Genomic DNA, 18,068 nt, shown 5'->3' with positions numbered 1-18,068 from the left:
TATCGGTAATGGTGGAGCTCATTTCTTGCACTGGGGAGCCCATGCCCATAGCAGCTAAGACTGGTGGAACATCACCGAGGAGAGCCAGAAAGAGAGGAGCGGAGGGCAAAGAGAAGGGGAGAGTGAGGGAGGAAAGCCATAAGGGATATAATAAAGATAATAATAATAATAATATAAATAATAATAATAATAACAATAATAAATTATTAATCAGCAATAGTCATGCACAAATACAATACTTGCAATAAATAGAATAGGCACGTAGAAATCCTTAAGTATTTTACACCGAGTGACTTAAAACATTAGTTTTAAAAGGGGAATGAAATTATTATTATTTTGACACTAGGGAAATAAATTGATCGCTGCTGCTTCTTCTTCTCGCATCACAAGAGCTGTTGGTGGAAGGAAATAAAGTCTAATTGCTCTTTGGCAGAAGGAAATCATCTCCTCGCATCATCATCATCATCGTTGTAATCATCATCATCATCATCATCGTCGACATCATCATCAACGTTGTAATCATCATCATCATCATCATCATCATCATCACCATCATTGACATCATCATCATCGTTGTAATCATCATCATCATCATCGTTGTCATCATCATTATCATCGTTGTCATCATCATCATCATTGACATCATCATCATCGTTGTCATCGTCGTCATCATCATCATCATCATCATCATCATCATCATCATCATCGTTGTCATCATCATTATCATCGTTGTCATCATCATCATCATTGACATCATCATCATTGTTGTCATCGTCGTCATCATCATCATCATCATCATCGTCGTCTTCATTTGTGTCATCCACAACATCATCATCATCATCCTCGTCGTCGTCGTCGTCTTCATTTGTGTCATCCACAACATTATCATCATCATCATCATAGTCATCATCATCATCGTCTTCTTCGGCATCACTAACATAATCATAATCATTATCATCATCATCATCATCAGCATGATCATCATCATCGAGGTCTTCATCATCACCACGATAATAATCATAAACACCATCGTCAACATTATGGTGAGTGTCTTTGCGCAAGTCTAAAGACACCACCTCATCGTGTCGCCAAAATCCATTGTCATGCCCCAAGCCACCATCCATCATCGTCTTGCATTCACTACATGATACATAGTCCTGACAGTACAAGAAGCTCCTCAATGTGGAAGCCGTTTCGAGCACAAATTTGCATGTCATCTCCTTAAACCATTTTGCTATTGGCATGACTTCTGATCCCACCTCGAGTTGCACCAGGGCATGCGATAGATTAAGCACCTCAAGATGGTTCATGCCTCCCAATATCATCTCGATAGCTACCATGGATGTCCTGCAACACCGCAAGCTCAATACCTTCAACCCAGGTAGATATAATGTAGCTCTTATGCCGAATCTCTTGGGAAAGCAGCCTATGACCTTCAACTCAGAGAAGCTCTTACAGGACATACTCATCATCTTCATTATATGTAGTGAAGTGTTCCCGGGCACGATCATCGATTCCAAATCTCTGAAGTTCTTTATGGCATTGCACATTGCATTTTTATTCATGACTTCCCAACGTAGCACGACAAGTCTTTTAAGATGAGGACATCTGTACAAACCAACAAATTATGTAAATGAATATATATAGATAACCATCAGATTACCAATCAAGACACAGAAGAAACCAATATTTTACCCTTGAGCAATGAGGTTCAAGTGTTCATCCTTGATAAGCAATTGGGGATGAAATATAATGCACCTGATGTTTACACGACCATAAGTCACCATAGTCCTCAGTGCTTGTGACAACCTAATCCTTGTGTTTACCCATATAGAGTTGGATCGTAGAGACCCGAGATCGACTATTCTCCAAAGTGATGAATCCAAATAAGTCATTCGCCATAAGTGACAGACTCGGGCTACCGCACCATGATCGATTGGATTTAGTTCTTTAAAAATCTGTAGAAGGAGATTGATGGGCAAATCCTCCCATTTCATTTTTCCTGGTTTAAGGTGCAATCAAAAAGTGATGCTGTGAAAGATGAAATAGGAAAAGCATATTAGACAACAGTTAGGTGTGTTGATCAAAAGAATATCAATGCTTGTAGTAGAGTAAATATATGGTTCACATAAATATTTTAGCTCATTTTCCATGTTAAATTATTGATCATTGTTAATCCATCTAAAAACCTAGTCAAAATATTCTTTTAATTCATCTCCTTTCATATTACAGACATTATATGAAATATTCTAAAGACACAAATAGTCATATCACAGTAGAAGAACCATTTAAACCTAAGAGATATCTAATATGTGAGAAATACTTCCAATTGCAGTAAGAAACTAATATATGGTTAAAAAAAAATAAAATCATTAGATTAAGAAATCAGAATAAACATGCAAAAAAATATTCTAAAATAAATTTAATTTTACCGGATCCACAGAGACCACCAAAAGATAGCCCTGGAGACATGTCAGTTTGTCTCTCTCTCTCATTTATAAGGGAGAATAGAGGAGCTAGAGGAGATAAAAGTCAAACTAGTCTTCCTCTCCATGTCTGATTCACTATCTTACTATGATTGCAAATATTAAGGATAAATCACATATGCTATAAATGAGATTTACCAAATCTTCACATACCTTTTATGAGTCCATATTCTCCACATTTATTTTCTTTGGAACATTAAATTTATCATTGATTTGATACTACTTTGAGTCCATAAATAACTTCCATGTTATGAAGGGGATGAAAAGAAATCCTACTATGGAAAGGCTTTTACGTGAAAAAAAAATAGTTTGATTGTTCTATAGATTCCTCATGTATTTCTAATTTTTTATAAGGGGAGGATAAAATACTTGAAGTGCTCTTAACTCTTGGATTTCTCTTTTATTGATCTAGTGAGAATAAGAAAAAAGAAAATTCTCTGTTAGAAAAAAATAAACTAAAATTCTTAATGATTTATATGAGAAGACATAATTTGTTTCACATGATATGTGATGAAGAACTAGACTTTTACAGAAAGCGACAAACTATATAAATCTTGTACCAGCTTTCATTCTGCAAATTTTATGAATTTCGTATCTTCTTTATGCAAAAATGGTGATTTTAATGGGCCTGGGATGTATTAATTGTTGAAACACATATTAAAACGCCAAAATGAGAAGACTTAATTGCCCAATCTGGACAACATCCAAGTACAGAAAAAGCTTATCTAAGTTCTGATGATTAAATAAACAGCCTGATAAAGTGCTTCACAAAACAAGAGTATTGTAACTGTCTAACCTGGTCAATATCTGACCTCAGTTCCTTCATGTCTCCCTTGAATTATTATACACATTCTCAACTAAAGACGCAAAATTATTCATCTTCAACAGGATCAAAATCTTTGATCTTCACATCAGCATCATCTTCACCAAACTGGATGCAGTTGTCGATGCATGATAGCACATACTGTATGCTGCATTAAGAGAACAATGTAAGGTTGTAAGTGATACTCTTCAAATGTTGAAGGTATATGCATGACTTATCTATCCACTTTGGCCATGGGCAAGAGTAGCTGCCCATGGGATACAAATAATTGGTAACCTTGGAAAGCATAGATGCAAGAAATAAAAAAATCATTTTCCTTGATTAGTAAAGTTTAAATATATGATCATTTTCCAAATGATATGGATGGTTATTAAGCAGCAAAAGAACCTGCAAGACAGTCATAAAGAAGAACCTCAAATATCAATTATGGATGGATAAAACCGCAACATGTCTCAACGAGATTAGCCATGCCCCCTTGGTAGTCGTAATCAAGTAGGTCAGTGCATGAAGTCGATGATGAGGGCCAATGATAGAACAACGACAGATGCAATATCTTCCTGCAATTACAAGAATCTACTTTGGTGATTTTTTGTTTGATCCAAGATCACACAAACAGACACACAGACACACAAAAAACATACAAAACAAAAGAAAATCCATCTCTTCTTTTTTTCTTTCATCATGGTGTCTTTATTTTTGTAAATTAAAATCTAAGGACCATGAGACCAAATATCAACCATGAAGAACCAGTTGCATTTGCATGTTTGAAAGGTAGTATGGTCTATACATATATTTACACCAAACGAAGGATACAGAAGTACAGAAAAGAATCTCCTTATAGAATAATTCCTGAGTTTTCTATTTAATTCAATTTGCATGTATGTCTGCTTGTCTGTCTATATTTGTGATGAAGCAAAATATAGTTATATACTTACTGATTTGGAACCAATGAAAATTGAATAAAACATCAATCGTAAGAAACTATTTAAATAGCCTCAAGGCACAAGGTCTTTCCTAGGATGTGGGTTACCTGCTCTCCTTCTCAAGTCGAGTGGTATAAACTAGAAAGTTGACCATGCTAAAATCATCAACCTAAACATAGAACAAAGATTACAACAATCAATTGCATGATTAATAGCATAACTAGTGTAAACTGAAGTAACAATTTCAGTACCAAAGTAGACATTATAAGTTTGTTTCTACCATGAGAGCTAGCAACTAGTTATTATAATAAAAAAAATAGATATAATACAAGTCATAGGTTTTTCAAACACTCTTCATGGCTCAGAATTCAGTCTATAGCCAAGGACTGATGTATCAAGTCACTGCAAAGTCTTCTATCAAACAAGCTGCATCATTTTCTCTTAATGTGGTTATTAGCAAGAAGCAATACATCTCAGAAAGATAAGCTGATCATTATCAGCTCAACATGAATGTTTGATCCTCATATGTATATATATATATATATATATATATATATATATATATATATATATATATATACACATACATATATATATATACAAGGGATTTACCATCAAATACACACAAACACAATATCAACTTAACCAATCCTAGAGTGAGCCACCCAGCTGGATGTAGATTGTCTTAATTTGTCATGTGAACATCCAAACATGATGGATTGTCTTGCCATAGGTTTGAACATGTTTGCAGCTTTTGACAATCTTTCACCAACTTAAGAAATCAACAGAGTTACTATAAACTGGGCCCTGTATTTTTTTTTTTCTCGCAATAGAAAATAGAAGTAAATGTCATAAGAAAAATTAACTGAAAGCAGCCCCATCACATATGGAGGAGTTATATGCAAAATAACTATATATGCTCAAAATAACTGAAAGCATTATTCAGCTTTGCAAACTGCAGTGCCATATGCTGATTCAACTCTGACAGCAGAATCCTTGCCTCTGGATTTAAGTAACTAGAATCAAATGATCAAGGATTTAAGTCACTCGACTCATGTAGCAAGAGGACTCTACAAACCGTAACGAGCACCAAAGGAAATTCAGAAAGTGCAACAATTTGGAAATATAGCTGATAGATGACAAATCAAGGACAAGTTCTTCAGTTGGAATATGGGGAAGCTATGGACTTGCTATTGTAAAGGAGTCCATAATATGAAAGTTGAGGTTTTTTTTGTCAACTGCTCCATACTTTCTCGTCACTCATTAAGCACATGATTCAGATGTCTCACCAGCCAGTCACTATTTTCCGTAGTTGAGATCATGACCCCCAAAATGTGCTTCGATCCTCAATAGACTTCAACAAGCAGAAAGCTTGATGAAATACAATGAAAGATGAATTACATATACTGTCGCAGAGAAGTCTAAACCAGGTTACCAGGATTTGTTTTTCCAAACGAAATGTCTGGACAATGTCCTGATAATCTTTGATCCTTTTAATGTTTGCAGATAGTCATGCTTACCAGACATTATTCCATCTTCCACTAAAATATTCAACATAGTTCTCTACTATTCCAAATTTCCAACGAACTATTATCATTCAATTATAGTCGTTCAGGTTATGAATTCCAATTTTGAGATGCTTTGAATAAAATAAGGGCACACATCACTAGAAGAAAAGAAAATGAAGTAAAACCATACTTCTTGCAATAAATGAGCCCCCCATTTTGGCCCAAGCCAAGTTTCTCCATGAGGTCATCCAGACATATGAGCTCTCTAATATCTGCAATAAGACAACAATGCATCACAAACAATCAGTTAAGCTAAAGAACATAAAGAAGCAATAGAGGAACACACACCCACAGCGGCAGGATAGTCGAAATGTTCAGCCGCTGGATCTAGGTTCACTATATGCACAGTCCTTCTCGTAGTCTCGCAATGTTGGTACAAGCTAGAGCAGTAAGTCGACTGCCGAATAAAAGAAAAGGCAAAGGAATCAACGATCGACGGAGAAGACGGGCATGATTTGAGCACCAGAAAATAAAAGAATTCATTACCTTGCGGATTCCGGCAGGTCGGATCACCGGATGTGCATAACCCATCGTTGATGTTTACAATCAACGACTTCTTGTGATCTGGATGTTGCCTTTGCTGCGGCGGCGAATAGTACCAAATCAGTGGAATAGGAAATAAATGAGGCTCAGGAAAACGGGGAAGCCCATGCTTGCATTACCGGCTAATGATTGCGAGGGTTGAAGAACGATGATGGGTTTCCAGGTAAGTTCTCGTTGTCGTGATGAATAGATGGATCGCAGGCCAAACCGCTTCTACCAACATCAGAAACCTATCTTTAATGTATCAGAAGGAAGAAGAACCCAAAACAACAAAAAGCGAAAGATCGGAGAGGAAGGAAGGGAAAGCCACATATCGTTCGGAAATTCAAGCTGAGCATCCAACTTTCAAAAAAATCTCAGAGCATTCCAACTTAACATTTAAAAATTCTCGCCCTTATTATGTGAAAAATAATTTTGCCCTTAGCCCCCACCAAACCTGCCTCCGTCTTGCACCGCCCTTGCGCCGCCTCCACCACCACCTCCCCTCCCCTCCCCTCTGTCCTGTCTGACCAATCGTTGTCTTCGTAGACCTGCCCCTGCCCGCCTCGCCCTCGCACGAGGAAGAAGGGGGCGCGGAGGCGATGGCAGCCCTCGCCGTCCCCGCCCGCAACACTTGCACGAAGATCGTCGTCACCTCCGCCAACCCCATTAGCCCCTCTCGGACCCGTCGTCGCCTCCGCGCCCCTCCTTCCTCACGCAAGGGCCTCCAGCGCGAGGCGCGCAGGGGAGGGTCCGGCGGGGTCCTCTCCTTCCTCGCGTGAGGGCTGCGGACGATGACGCTAGCCGCCTGTGCAGCAAGCGAGGACGACGAGGGTGATGCGGCGGAGGCGACGGCAAGTCAAACGAGGCAGAGGGGAGGGGTGGCGGTGGCGGGTCCGGGGGGGGCCGAGGGTTAATTTATTATTTACTAAAACAAAGGGGACGTTCTATCAAAATTTGAAGGCTTTTTTCGAGAATTCTCCTAAAATATTATGCTTTCTTTTCTATATAGTCCTTTAAATCTTTAATTTTAAATATGACTCCTTCAATCCTTATTCTTCATACCAAAAGGCCCTCGGTTTAAATGTGATAAGTATTCTACTCATATTCCACTGTATATTTATATTATGATATTATAATAATATTTTTTTATTTAACTATATTTATAATATTTTCTAAATAAGCTTCAAAATGTGATTAGTAAACAAAAAGAAAAGTGATAAAATAAAAAATACCAAGATTCATGGTTAATATTTTTTTATCAAAAAAAATTATTGCATTAAATGCATATTATTTCATTCATTCTTTTATCAAAAATATTATTTCTATTTTATATTTGATATTTGTGGATATAAATTAGTTTTTAAGAATAATAGTTGTTCATTTATATTGAGGTGATAAGAATCACTAGAGGAACATTGTATAATGACTTATTTATGCTAAATATTATAACATATCATAAATATAAGTATATCCAAGAGGAAACAAGATGAGATGAATATTATGTATATGTAGCATTGTAGGCAAAGTCACATCAACGAAGGAATAATTTAAAAGTTGTTGAAGGATAGATACCTAGATCCATTTGACTATGAGCCATATGCAACTTGCGAGTCTTGCCTTTATGAAAAATTGAACTCTCCATTTAGTGAAATTAGATAAAGAGTCATTAAGTTGCTGTAACTTATACATAATGATGTATATGATCCCATATCTACTTAGGCCATAGAAGGTTATTCTTACTTCATTACATTAATTGATAATTTCTTTATGTATAGACATATGCACTTGATGGAGTGATAATTTCTTTATGTATGGACATATGCACTTGATACTCTTTCTAGTCTAATTTTTTATCTCATTCTTATATTCTTTAAATTTTTTGAAAGCCTTGGACTTGTACTTCATCATTATGTATAAGTTACAGCAACTTAATGACTCTTTAAGATAGGATGTTTTAAGATTCGAGACCTTAAATTTAAGAAGACGAGGGCTTTGTCGCTCTCTTATTGGGTTCGGATGCAAACAGGACCCTCCACCACCTAAGGGTGAAGAATTGTCGCTCCAGTTTTGCTCCAGGCAGGGTTTAAGCAAAGGAGAACTCCCAATTGGTAGAACTATTGGCCCCCACAAGGTACTCAAACACCGTGAAAGATGGGTTAGGGATCCTCGTCACTCAAATTACAAACCCGGATCCCTTCCAACACACCCGACAAGCAACAGCCGAACACAAACACTAATAACAGACGGCAAGAATGCAACAAGGAACAGAAAATAACTCTTTTACTTGTACAATACCAATCCAAATATATTACAAAGAATGTATGAAGGATATGAAATCCAGCATAGTGCAGATCAGATTCTTCGACCAAATAATTCTCGCACTAAGTTGATGAGTGCAGGGAGATGACATGAGCTATCATTGACCAAACATAGCTTCAGACACGCATAGCGCTTTATAAGATTTGCCATTCATCTTCACCGGGTTGGGCATCATTATCACCAAAGTTCTCCACATCAAAGGTGTTATCCATCATGCAGTTGCGAGAATTGCCTTCATTATCTCCATCACAATAAGGAACTGTTTTTGAAGGTTGAGGAAACTGGGTCACGGTAAAAAGTGGTGCTCCATTGGACTTGTCCCCAAGCTGAGAAGCACGGGAGCAGAAATCTTCGAAATCATCTGCAACGGTTAAACAAAATCAAGCGGGCGAAAGCTTATGGATGCATAGAATTCTTATTTGAAAAGAAAAAATAATCTATCAAAAATCAGCTGACCTTTATCTCGGCAATGGAATCCGATGGCCAAAGAAGGATCTATCAGGTCAAATGGCACATGTCGGACAGTTCTGGAACCGTTAATCACCAGATGGCAAGGGAGAAGAAATGGTTAGAGAAGACAGCCACTTGTGATGGAAAAAACACTATAGATACTAATGTGGTCAAAGTGTAGGTTGACACAGCATACCTGCAGTGATACGAAATATAATCGGCTTCTGAGCTATCACTCTTGAGATCGACAGCCTGTTTCATACATTGTCAATAACTCAGTGGCTCCAAAAGGCTTGTATGAGAAGAATTTGCCATTGTAGATAAGAGAACAGAAAACAATGAAAGTGCATATGTCATTATCTGAAAGCCAGGTAGACCATCGTGAAAGAAGGAATTAATATTTGGCCTTTTTTGGGCTGCTAGGTTTATGTTTGCAGACTTGCAGCAGTTTTGGACTGAGCTTGTTTCAACCAAAACAGGCAGCAAGAAGGTGGAAGGGGGAAAGGACTGATATAAATGTGTTATATGTGAACTAATTGTGCATATTTTATTCATACAGAAAAAGTAGAATATTTATTGTTCCTAACATGATAACAACGAACCCTGTCATTCTCTGAAAGCCAAGACCATGGCAAAAGGAGGAATTGATATGTATGTATGTATGCATGCATGTATATCGGGTTTGCATCCCTTTTCTTTCTTGACAATGCCTACTATTCCATATGACCTTATTGCATACTCTCTTTCGGGCTTTGAATGAAGCTTGATGACCTAAAGGAAACTGGTTCATACGAGTGAACCTAACCAAATTGAATCTTCTCTTGCTGAGGTTTTGTTTCCCACTGGCACATTCCACTTGGCAGATTGCACAGATAGAATGGACAGAGAGTGGTCCAAAAGGCCCATGGGAAGGAATTTGACTGATGCTTCAGGAAATCACTGCATCCACTTGAGATTACCCATAATACGATAAAGCTTGCAGTTATGGACTGAGTTTTATGTTTCAACCAAAAGAAGCAGCAAAAAGGTGGAAAGGGGAAAGAGGTCACAAAAATGTATATAAATGAACCAGTTGTGAATATTTTCTTCATACAGAAAAGAAATAGGTGATCTAATTGTTCGTAATATAATATGTCAATTTTTTGCATACTCGATGAGTATAACAAAATTAGACATAAGAACCACAGTTGGAATTGGCATAAGGCACAGTAGTTGAGCATTACAAAGCTTTGAAAATCTACCTACATCTTAGGTTAATACCACCAGCAGAACAAATTATAAATTCCCATAAGTAATTCAACTTCAGATAATAGAAAAAACAAAATTCTATAACCTCTTTCCCTTGTGCCTAGGTCTACATCAAGAGCTTCCAAGTTTTTTGTTCCTTTTTTCATAAGGAGTTAAATTTGCACATATTTTAGAGATCATATTCAAGGTGACATTGAAAAGAACATAGAACACATAGGACATCTAAGATGTGGGATGATATAGAATGATAAGAACAAAAAAATTGGAAAGATATTATCCTCCCTAAAGTCAATAGTTATTCGGGATGAGTTTCCTTATTATACAATTGATTTTCTTTCGACTTTAAAATTGTACATTGGTTCTTTCATATGCTGTGCTCATTCCAAGAATATAAACTAAGAGTTGATCCATAGCAAGTATTGCCATTCTGATCAGCATGTTATGGTCCGATTGTCTTGTAACACCCATATAATGTGGTCGGGAACATTTTGTGGTATGTTGGCATGTTCCTTGCTGACCAATGCAAAAGGTGTATATATGATTTCTAGACCAATTACAATATAAAAACAGGGGAATGTCGACTGGCATGACATGGTAACGTTCCATTTCAAAAAATTATTGGCATGCCCCCTATTCAACAACGTAGCAATCCTTGATACAAAGTAACTTTACAAGACATCGGAGCAAGGTGTATATTTTGATGTTCACTATCATGTACATTTAATATAAAATGTTATTTACTATAACTAGAAAGGTGTACACAATGATGCAAGTTTCAAAAAATTTTAACAAGATAAACTCAATCTTCTAAACAAAATAAAGTGGTCAACTAGTTATACCAGTGGCACAGATCAATACATCAAATATAATAACAATAAAATACAGCAATCATTTGGAAGTGACCAATTACATAGAAGCACAAACAAATGACAATTTCTAAACAAATACAGTTCTTGTTCTATATTTGACAAGCATACCTGTTGGACTTCATGAGGATCCAGATACAGTGCCTTGTCTTCTTGTACCCCAACAATGTAAGTTGAGGCACCAGGTTTTCCACCTAAAATGCCCAGACTTTGTGGGAATGAAAATGTCTCCTGTAGCAATGGGATGTATCTAAAATGATGTGGCACCATAAGTACCAGATAAGGGAATACCAAAGAAAAGAAACAAAGCTGGAAAATGTCATGCAAATGACAAATTTTTACGAATTTCATCATATATAAAACCGATACATTATAGAAGATTGAAAAAGTTAAAACACTCATTTGCTAGTGATTTACCAAATATAGACCTCAAGTACAACCTTGTGAAATAAGGTTTCAGGAAATATAACTAAAGTTTGAAAAAATCAAGTAATTCACAAATTTTAGAAGTCCAATCACATATCAGAGGACCACTGCTTATAAAGCAAAAACATTAAGGCACCTATTTCTTAGTGATCATAATAAGTAAACATTAAAAACAAAAAGTAGTATTAAAAAAGTTTCTCTAGCTTACAATATTTCAGTCTATGAACATTTAGTTTCTTATTCTTATTTAAACTGCCAACAACAGTTCTTCACTGTATGAGTGCGTGTGCAATTAAAATATAGTACAAGCTTACTCTCATATGAAGGTTATTCTAATCAACTGATGAGGTATCACTGAACTAAACCTGCTATCTACTACTACAATACATAACTACTATACTGAAAATTTTTGTTTTATAGTTAAGCTAAAAAAGATATCAAGCACATCTGAATTGATTAAACACCAAAGGAGCCAACAGGCAAAAAAATGTGTAGCTTGCAGAAAAAAAAAAGATTTGATCTATTCTTGCAACTATGCAACAATCTAATACCCACATTATTTCCACCACTTTATTTCCTGGAGTCCGTAGTAACAAAATTTTGCTACAATTTTCATAGGAGAGAGATAGAGACAGAGAGAGGAGGATAAAGAGATGCGGAAGACATTTCATCCTCTTGATGTCATCTTAGTATGCCAGGGCCAGTATCCAATGATGGACAATGCTTAGGCATCAGAACTTCTTGCTCAAGCCACCAACATTACTCGACCCCTTAGGATTTCCTGAAGTAAGCATGCTGACACAACATAACATGGGTACTACCTTGAGTATGCATCTCTATATGAAAACAAATGGAAAAACCTCATGCTTCAACATACTATCGTAACTAATTAGTTCCCAAGCCCATTTGATATAGACACGTGATAGCTCCTTTTTGCATAAATTAACAAAGTTACCTCTTCTGGGTTTTAAGTCAGTAAAAGACCTATCATGTTTAGTAGTCTTTGTTAGTTGCTGACATCTTAGAAAGATACGCAAGCTATAAGAACTACAAGGTACTAATAGCATGTTATGAAAGAATGAACCTTTTACTTCAAACTTAAAGTTCACCATAATAATGTTAAAGGAAATGGGAAGTCATGACTTCATTAAGATGTCTTTAGAAGGACAATCATTTACCTGGGATTGATTCTTTCTAAACCAAGAACCAATGGAACTAACAAGAGAATAGGTGCCCAGGCATGTAGAGCCATATTAAAAGATGAACAGAGTCTTGCAACTACATCAGTGCAGACAACAGGAGCTCCACCTTGTTCCCCATCTTCATCACCAGAAACAATATACACAACCATGGGCAAGCTTTCTTTGCCTTTATCAAGGTTAGCTTGCTCCCTATTGGCACGTGTGATGGTTTCCCATGTCCGGCACATGGCATAAGGACCCAACCATGATCCAGCGGCCAAGCCATAATGCCTTCCAGCTCGGAGCAGATTGTGCACAGAAAAAGCACATGCCTCCGAGTCACCAAAAAGTTGTAATATCTCGATATATTTGGGATCATATGGCTGCATAACCAACAGGGGACCATCATAAGCAATCCTACATTGCAAGTTAAAAAAGCTTCCATCACTCTCTCTATACAAACTTAAGCATTTTCCATGGAAGAATTTTTTTGTCGGCCGACAGTAATCATTCATGTCACCTTCTGAGAGGGCTTCCTCCAAGATCTCCCCAGATGATGAGAAAGCAATGCCTGTTTGAAATTTTAACAAACAAGAAAATTTCATTTGATTAATCCTTCAAGCACAATTTTAGGTCTAGATCGATATTTTGACAGGTTACACAGATACCTGGGCGACAAGCATCTGACTGCTTCTTATCATGCAGCCCCAGTTGACATCACTTGTAAATTTTGTGTCACCAATGGGTTCAAAACCTGTGGAAAATCCACTACTCAGGGCCTAGCTTCTATGTTTCATTATCTGCTAACTTTTGTATAAACAAATAAGAGAACTCTATACTGAAAGCAAGGGTAATGTTAGACAGCTGGTGATACAAAAGACAGAAACCTTCTGCGAACAAACCTTTCCTGTATGTGATCCAAATTCTCGATAAGAAGTCCTCTAAAAATTCAGCATAGCTATTACCAGGATCTTCACCACCAGACGACTCCTCTGCTGATGCATTATAACACTTCCCAAGAAGCCAAATTTCACTGGTTGAGCTCAGTGCTTCCATTCTAGTAGTTCCCAGTATACGCTCCTGAAGCCTCCTAATTGGGCCACTAATCATGACATTTGAAACTGCTGTACTCAAGCCATAGCTTGTGGGTTTGGTCGCTTTACAGTCATCAGAAGAAGACTCCATGCGTGTTTCAAACATAGCCAAAGTGGATGAAAGAAAACTTGCCAAAATAGAAGCCTTTGAAGACTTTGTGTCAGCAGACTTTTCTTCTGATACAATGGCTATGGGGTCTTTGTCTCTTGAATCATCTGAGTTTCCTGCAGGGTTTTCTGAATCTAAGGCTCTCTCAGGCAAGTCCCTCATTACCTAGACAAGCAAGTAAATATCATAAACAAATTGCTTAAAAGGAATTATCTTATTGAAACATTGAAACTCCAAGTGAAAAAGCTGAAAGGAAGCTCAAAGACCCATCATTTTCTGATGGCATTGACCAAAGTTGCATATAGAGTTGCCCTCAATTTATAAAAATAATAAAATAATAATAGCATCGTACATATGTACACTTGTATACCACAAACTATATTAAAAGTACCTGTCTTACAAATTCACAAACATGCACTTCCTTCTAGTTAATCCAAATTTTCCTGGTTAAAATATCCCGAATCATGCAAACAAAAAAAGAAGTTTCCTGTGCACAACGGACTGCACCAAGACAAAATTTCCTCGAAATAACCACCACAAAATCATAACCTGTATTCATGGTTATCTAAATCGTAGTGCTTGAAATAAATTCGTCGTTTTCTGTTGTCTTGAGGTTTCATTTTATGACGAAATCGGGTTACACGACACCAGTCACAGCAAAATTGAACATGTCGATTCTAACAGAGCAAAAACTAAACAAAAATTTCCTAATGATAGATGACACATAGAAATTGCCAAACTTGGAACCGTGCCAAAGAAGAAAAATTCGATCTTGTTCGCCTCCAACAAATACAAATCCGAACTTTCTCGAAGAATTAGGAGCAGATACCAGAAGAATAGTTGGAATTGGTCGGGCGGCGAGGTCAGAAGCCTTCTGAAAGAGATCTTCTTCCTCACCAGGTCGACCCAAATCCACAGGTGATCTCAGTCCCCGATTCGATTGACAGATACAACGCCAAAGAATCCCCAAATCGACAAGATTGCTGCTTTCTCCTCGGCGCGCGATCTACCTCCGATCACAGAAAGCAAGGATTGAGCGATTTCGCGGTTCCTTTCGAAGAACGGGTTTCGTGCGGGAGGAAGAAGAGAGCAGTATCGTTGAAGGCGCATCCAAATTGCGATGGGAAGGAAAAGAAGTCCAGACCCGCAAGTATGCCATCGTAACGGGGAATAATAGACGATTTATCTCCGTATCGTCTCGGCAACCGATACGAAATGTTATAAATGCTCGTAACGTATGCGACGGAGACGCGGACGAGCATAAACCGGAATGTTTATGATTGTGATGGATCGTTATCAGCCGTTGAAATCGTTTTGATGATTATTGTGAAAAGGACGGTCACCATTGGAATAGAAGAAGAGTTGTTGGGTGAACCAAATGATTGGCACGGCAATAGACGTAATGCGAGTTGTCATCGAGAAGCATTCCATTTACGATTCTTAGTCAAAATCAATAGCAAAAGTATGCCATTTTATAGACATTCAATTACGCGTGGCATATTATTTTTGTAATTTAAGATCCCACCGAATCTTATTTGATTGACAAATATAAATGGAATAAATTGTTAAAACCCTTAAAGGACACGTAATCTATTTATAGATTTTTTTGTTTATAAACAAAATGAATACTAAAAACTTGTTTATAAACAAATTTTTGTTTGTAAACGAAAAAAAGTCTAAAAACCATAGTTTCGATATATATATATATATATTGTTAATAAGTATGTGAGAGAATATCTTTAGTTCGCATGAGTGTTTCATAGATATAGAAAGAGAGTAAGAAAAGATTAAAGAATTTTTTGGGATTTGAGTTTTTCATTTATAGAAATATTTGTTTGTAACGAAATAAACCCCAAAATTATAGTTTGGTTATCTATATAAAACTTATGTATGGTTTGTCTCTGATGAGTAAGTAGACGAGAGAATAACTTTCAGTTTTTTTTGTAGAGAGAGTATGAGAAAAGATTAAAAACAAAATTGGGATTTGTGTACTAATAAAAGGGGACGTGTGATTAGGTTAAAATTAATTTATGTGTATTTGCGATTTGATCTCCTATAATAAATGATTTAATTTTTTTCATGAATTTATATCCGAAGTGTCAATCTATGCAAATATTATGTTAATATTTTTTTATTTATGTTATATCATTGATTCTTTGGTTTTCTCTTGTGACTAAGCTTTATATTTCAAAAAAAATTATATCATTATCCATAGTCGATGTCTTTTGTCAGTTAAGGTATTAAACATTTCTAACACCTTTGTCTCTCTTAACTATGAGTTTAAGTTTGTTGTCTCCTTCCAGCATGCAATACAAAGACTTCAAAATATTTCTTGATAATAAAAAAATATAAGATATTTTTATAAAAATTTTAAAAAATTAATATTAAGTTTTTGATAGATCATGAGTATTGTTGACTGGTAAGTCAGCACGGTTGGTTCACTGTCAAAGGTTATGTTCTCCTCCGTCCCAATATGGGAGTGTTGACATGACAAACCAACGTAGGAGGTCCACAAGGGAGGCGATTCACGTGGGGTCGATTTGTCTTTGGAGTAGTGAGATCGGGTAGAGGAATCAAGATTTGCTCAATTGTGATGTCATCTCTTTTGGACGGATGGGTTATCTTCTGATCAAAGGGTTATCTCGTGGTTACGAGGCTACGTTTTGGTAGTAGAGTTTTGTCTTCTTACCGTCGGTGGTTCTACACAATAGATCTGTGTTGTAAGTTTCTCGGTTTGACCCATTCGACACTTAAATCAATGAAAAATGGAGGGGGAGGAAGACACCGGTATTAACTATGTAAATGAGAGAATAGAGAGGCTATTGCTTACTTGGCCGCCCCCGTCATTTGCTGTAGGTTATTAGCATCCATCGATATTTCAGGTGAGCGATTCGTTTATAATAAGGTGATTGTTCTGATCTCGTATTATGCAAGGCTGTCTACTCACTTTAAGGTGTCGCTTCGTGTGATTTTCAAGGGGCATGGATTCTGCTTTGTGTCGCTTTATGATATAATCGTTTCTGAGTCGAGCTGTATCGTTTTGTACTATTTTGAGACGTGCGTGATTTCGATTGAAGTAGTGTCACGTGTGATCTAAGGTGAGTGCTAGTTTGATGGTACCAGAATATCCTCTATCAAACGTATTTTTTAAATAAGTTTAAGATGTATCCTCTCGATAATAAAAAAATATAAGATATATTTTAAATCTAGAAAACTTTTAATATTGAGTTTTTATTCGATGATAGTCTCATAATTGATTTTACTTAGAGATTTTTTTTATCGCATCAATGAAAATACCTTTCATGAGTTTAAGTTTGTTGTCTCTCTCAAACATAAAAAAAACTTCGATATATCTTCTCGATAAAAAAAAACTGTTTTTTAAACTAAAAAAATTTTAATATTGAGTTTTTATTTCAAATACCCCCGTAATTGATTTTTAGCCACCTCTTTTGTTTACCCCTTCGTCTTCTAACAGAACTGCCACCACCCCGTCCTCCACCAGGCGTCCCCTTTGCCTTCCAGTGCCACTCCACCCAACCCCTTCTCACTGGCGGCAAGTGGCCCTTCCTCCTCACCGCCGCTGCTCTCCAGGTCGCCTGCTCATGGGGCCCCCGCCCTTCCAACCACAACTGCAGCCTCGGCGTCGCCCGCCCCGCCCTCCGCCGCTTCCCTTTCCTCATCGCCTGCCGCGCGCTACCCTGAACCGCTCCATGATTCTCGTGGACGGAGATTTTCAATCCCTCTTCCTCGCGATCAATGAAGGAGGCGACACTGTCGCCAGCGAGGAGCGCTTCAATCCCTCTTCCTCGCCCTGCGACAATGGCGAGGAGGAAGCCCCCTCTGCCGCCAGTGAGAAGGGGTGGGGTGGCGGCAACACTATATGGCGAAGGGGGCGGCGGTGATGCTGGAAGGTGGGGTGGCGACGACGGCGCTGGAAGGTCGAGGAGGGAGCCGGACAAGGCGGCGATGATGCTGGCGACAGTAGCAAGGAGGGGCGACGGTAGTGGGTGCGGCGTCGCTCGCGGTGGTAGTAGGTGGCGGAGGCGATGG

At 37.5% G+C, this 18,068-nt stretch overlaps 3 protein-coding genes across 10 annotated transcripts; all 3 read right to left on the bottom strand.

Annotated features, from left to right (window-relative positions):
- Window positions 1–223: 223 nt before the first annotated feature.
- LOC135649610 (uncharacterized) lies at window positions 224–7,236 on the bottom strand. Of its 7 annotated transcripts, none has more exons than XM_065168566.1 (10): window positions 6,463–7,236; window positions 6,287–6,380; window positions 6,089–6,197; window positions 5,931–6,012; window positions 4,340–4,401; window positions 3,722–3,866; window positions 3,283–3,457; window positions 1,696–2,031; window positions 1,434–1,608; window positions 224–1,347 (listed from the first exon to the last, which is right to left on the bottom strand). In XM_065168566.1, exon 10 carries the CDS (start codon window positions 1,338–1,340, stop codon window positions 441–443), a length of 900 nt encoding a protein of 299 aa, XP_065024638.1. In that variant the 5' UTR covers window positions 1,341–1,347; window positions 1,434–1,608; window positions 1,696–2,031; window positions 3,283–3,457; window positions 3,722–3,866; window positions 4,340–4,401; window positions 5,931–6,012; window positions 6,089–6,197; window positions 6,287–6,380; window positions 6,463–7,236; the 3' UTR covers window positions 224–440. The 7 variants fall into 7 exon arrangements, with proteins under 7 accessions (XP_065024638.1, XP_065024374.1, XP_065024310.1 ...); XM_065168302.1 differs by having other exon boundaries at window positions 224–1,608; window positions 6,463–6,556; window positions 6,780–7,235; XM_065168238.1 differs by having other exon boundaries at window positions 224–1,608; window positions 3,697–3,866; window positions 6,463–7,235.
- Window positions 3,358–6,331, bottom strand: LOC135610058 (uncharacterized). Its single transcript, XM_065104329.1, has 6 exons — window positions 6,287–6,331; window positions 6,089–6,197; window positions 5,931–6,012; window positions 5,668–5,722; window positions 4,340–4,401; window positions 3,358–3,457 (listed from the first exon to the last, which is right to left on the bottom strand). Exons 1-6 carry the CDS (start codon window positions 6,329–6,331, stop codon window positions 3,358–3,360), a joined length of 453 nt encoding a protein of 150 aa, XP_064960401.1.
- Window positions 7,237–8,578: 1,342 nt separating the features above from the next.
- Window positions 8,579–15,144, bottom strand: LOC135649548 (cysteine protease ATG4B-like). Of its 2 annotated transcripts, XM_065168049.1 has the most exons (9): window positions 14,848–15,144; window positions 13,718–14,183; window positions 13,484–13,569; window positions 13,336–13,386; window positions 12,813–13,198; window positions 11,320–11,458; window positions 9,291–9,346; window positions 9,101–9,171; window positions 8,579–9,005 (listed from the first exon to the last, which is right to left on the bottom strand). In XM_065168049.1, exons 2-9 carry the CDS (start codon window positions 14,178–14,180, stop codon window positions 8,779–8,781), a joined length of 1,479 nt encoding a protein of 492 aa, XP_065024121.1. In that variant the 5' UTR covers window positions 14,181–14,183; window positions 14,848–15,144; the 3' UTR covers window positions 8,579–8,778. The 2 variants fall into 2 exon arrangements, 1 of the variants encoding a protein (XP_065024121.1); XR_010501341.1 differs by lacking the exons at window positions 8,579–9,005; window positions 9,101–9,171 and having other exon boundaries at window positions 11,320–11,439; window positions 14,848–14,980.
- Between the last annotated feature and the right edge of the window lie 2,924 nt (window positions 15,145–18,068).

Source organism: Musa acuminata, chromosome BXJ1-1 (assembly GCF_036884655.1).
Source record: "Musa acuminata AAA Group cultivar baxijiao chromosome BXJ1-1, Cavendish_Baxijiao_AAA, whole genome shotgun sequence".
Classification (NCBI taxonomy): Eukaryota; Viridiplantae; Streptophyta; class Magnoliopsida; order Zingiberales; family Musaceae; genus Musa; species Musa acuminata.
This window is presented reverse-complemented; position numbering and strand designations above follow the sequence as displayed.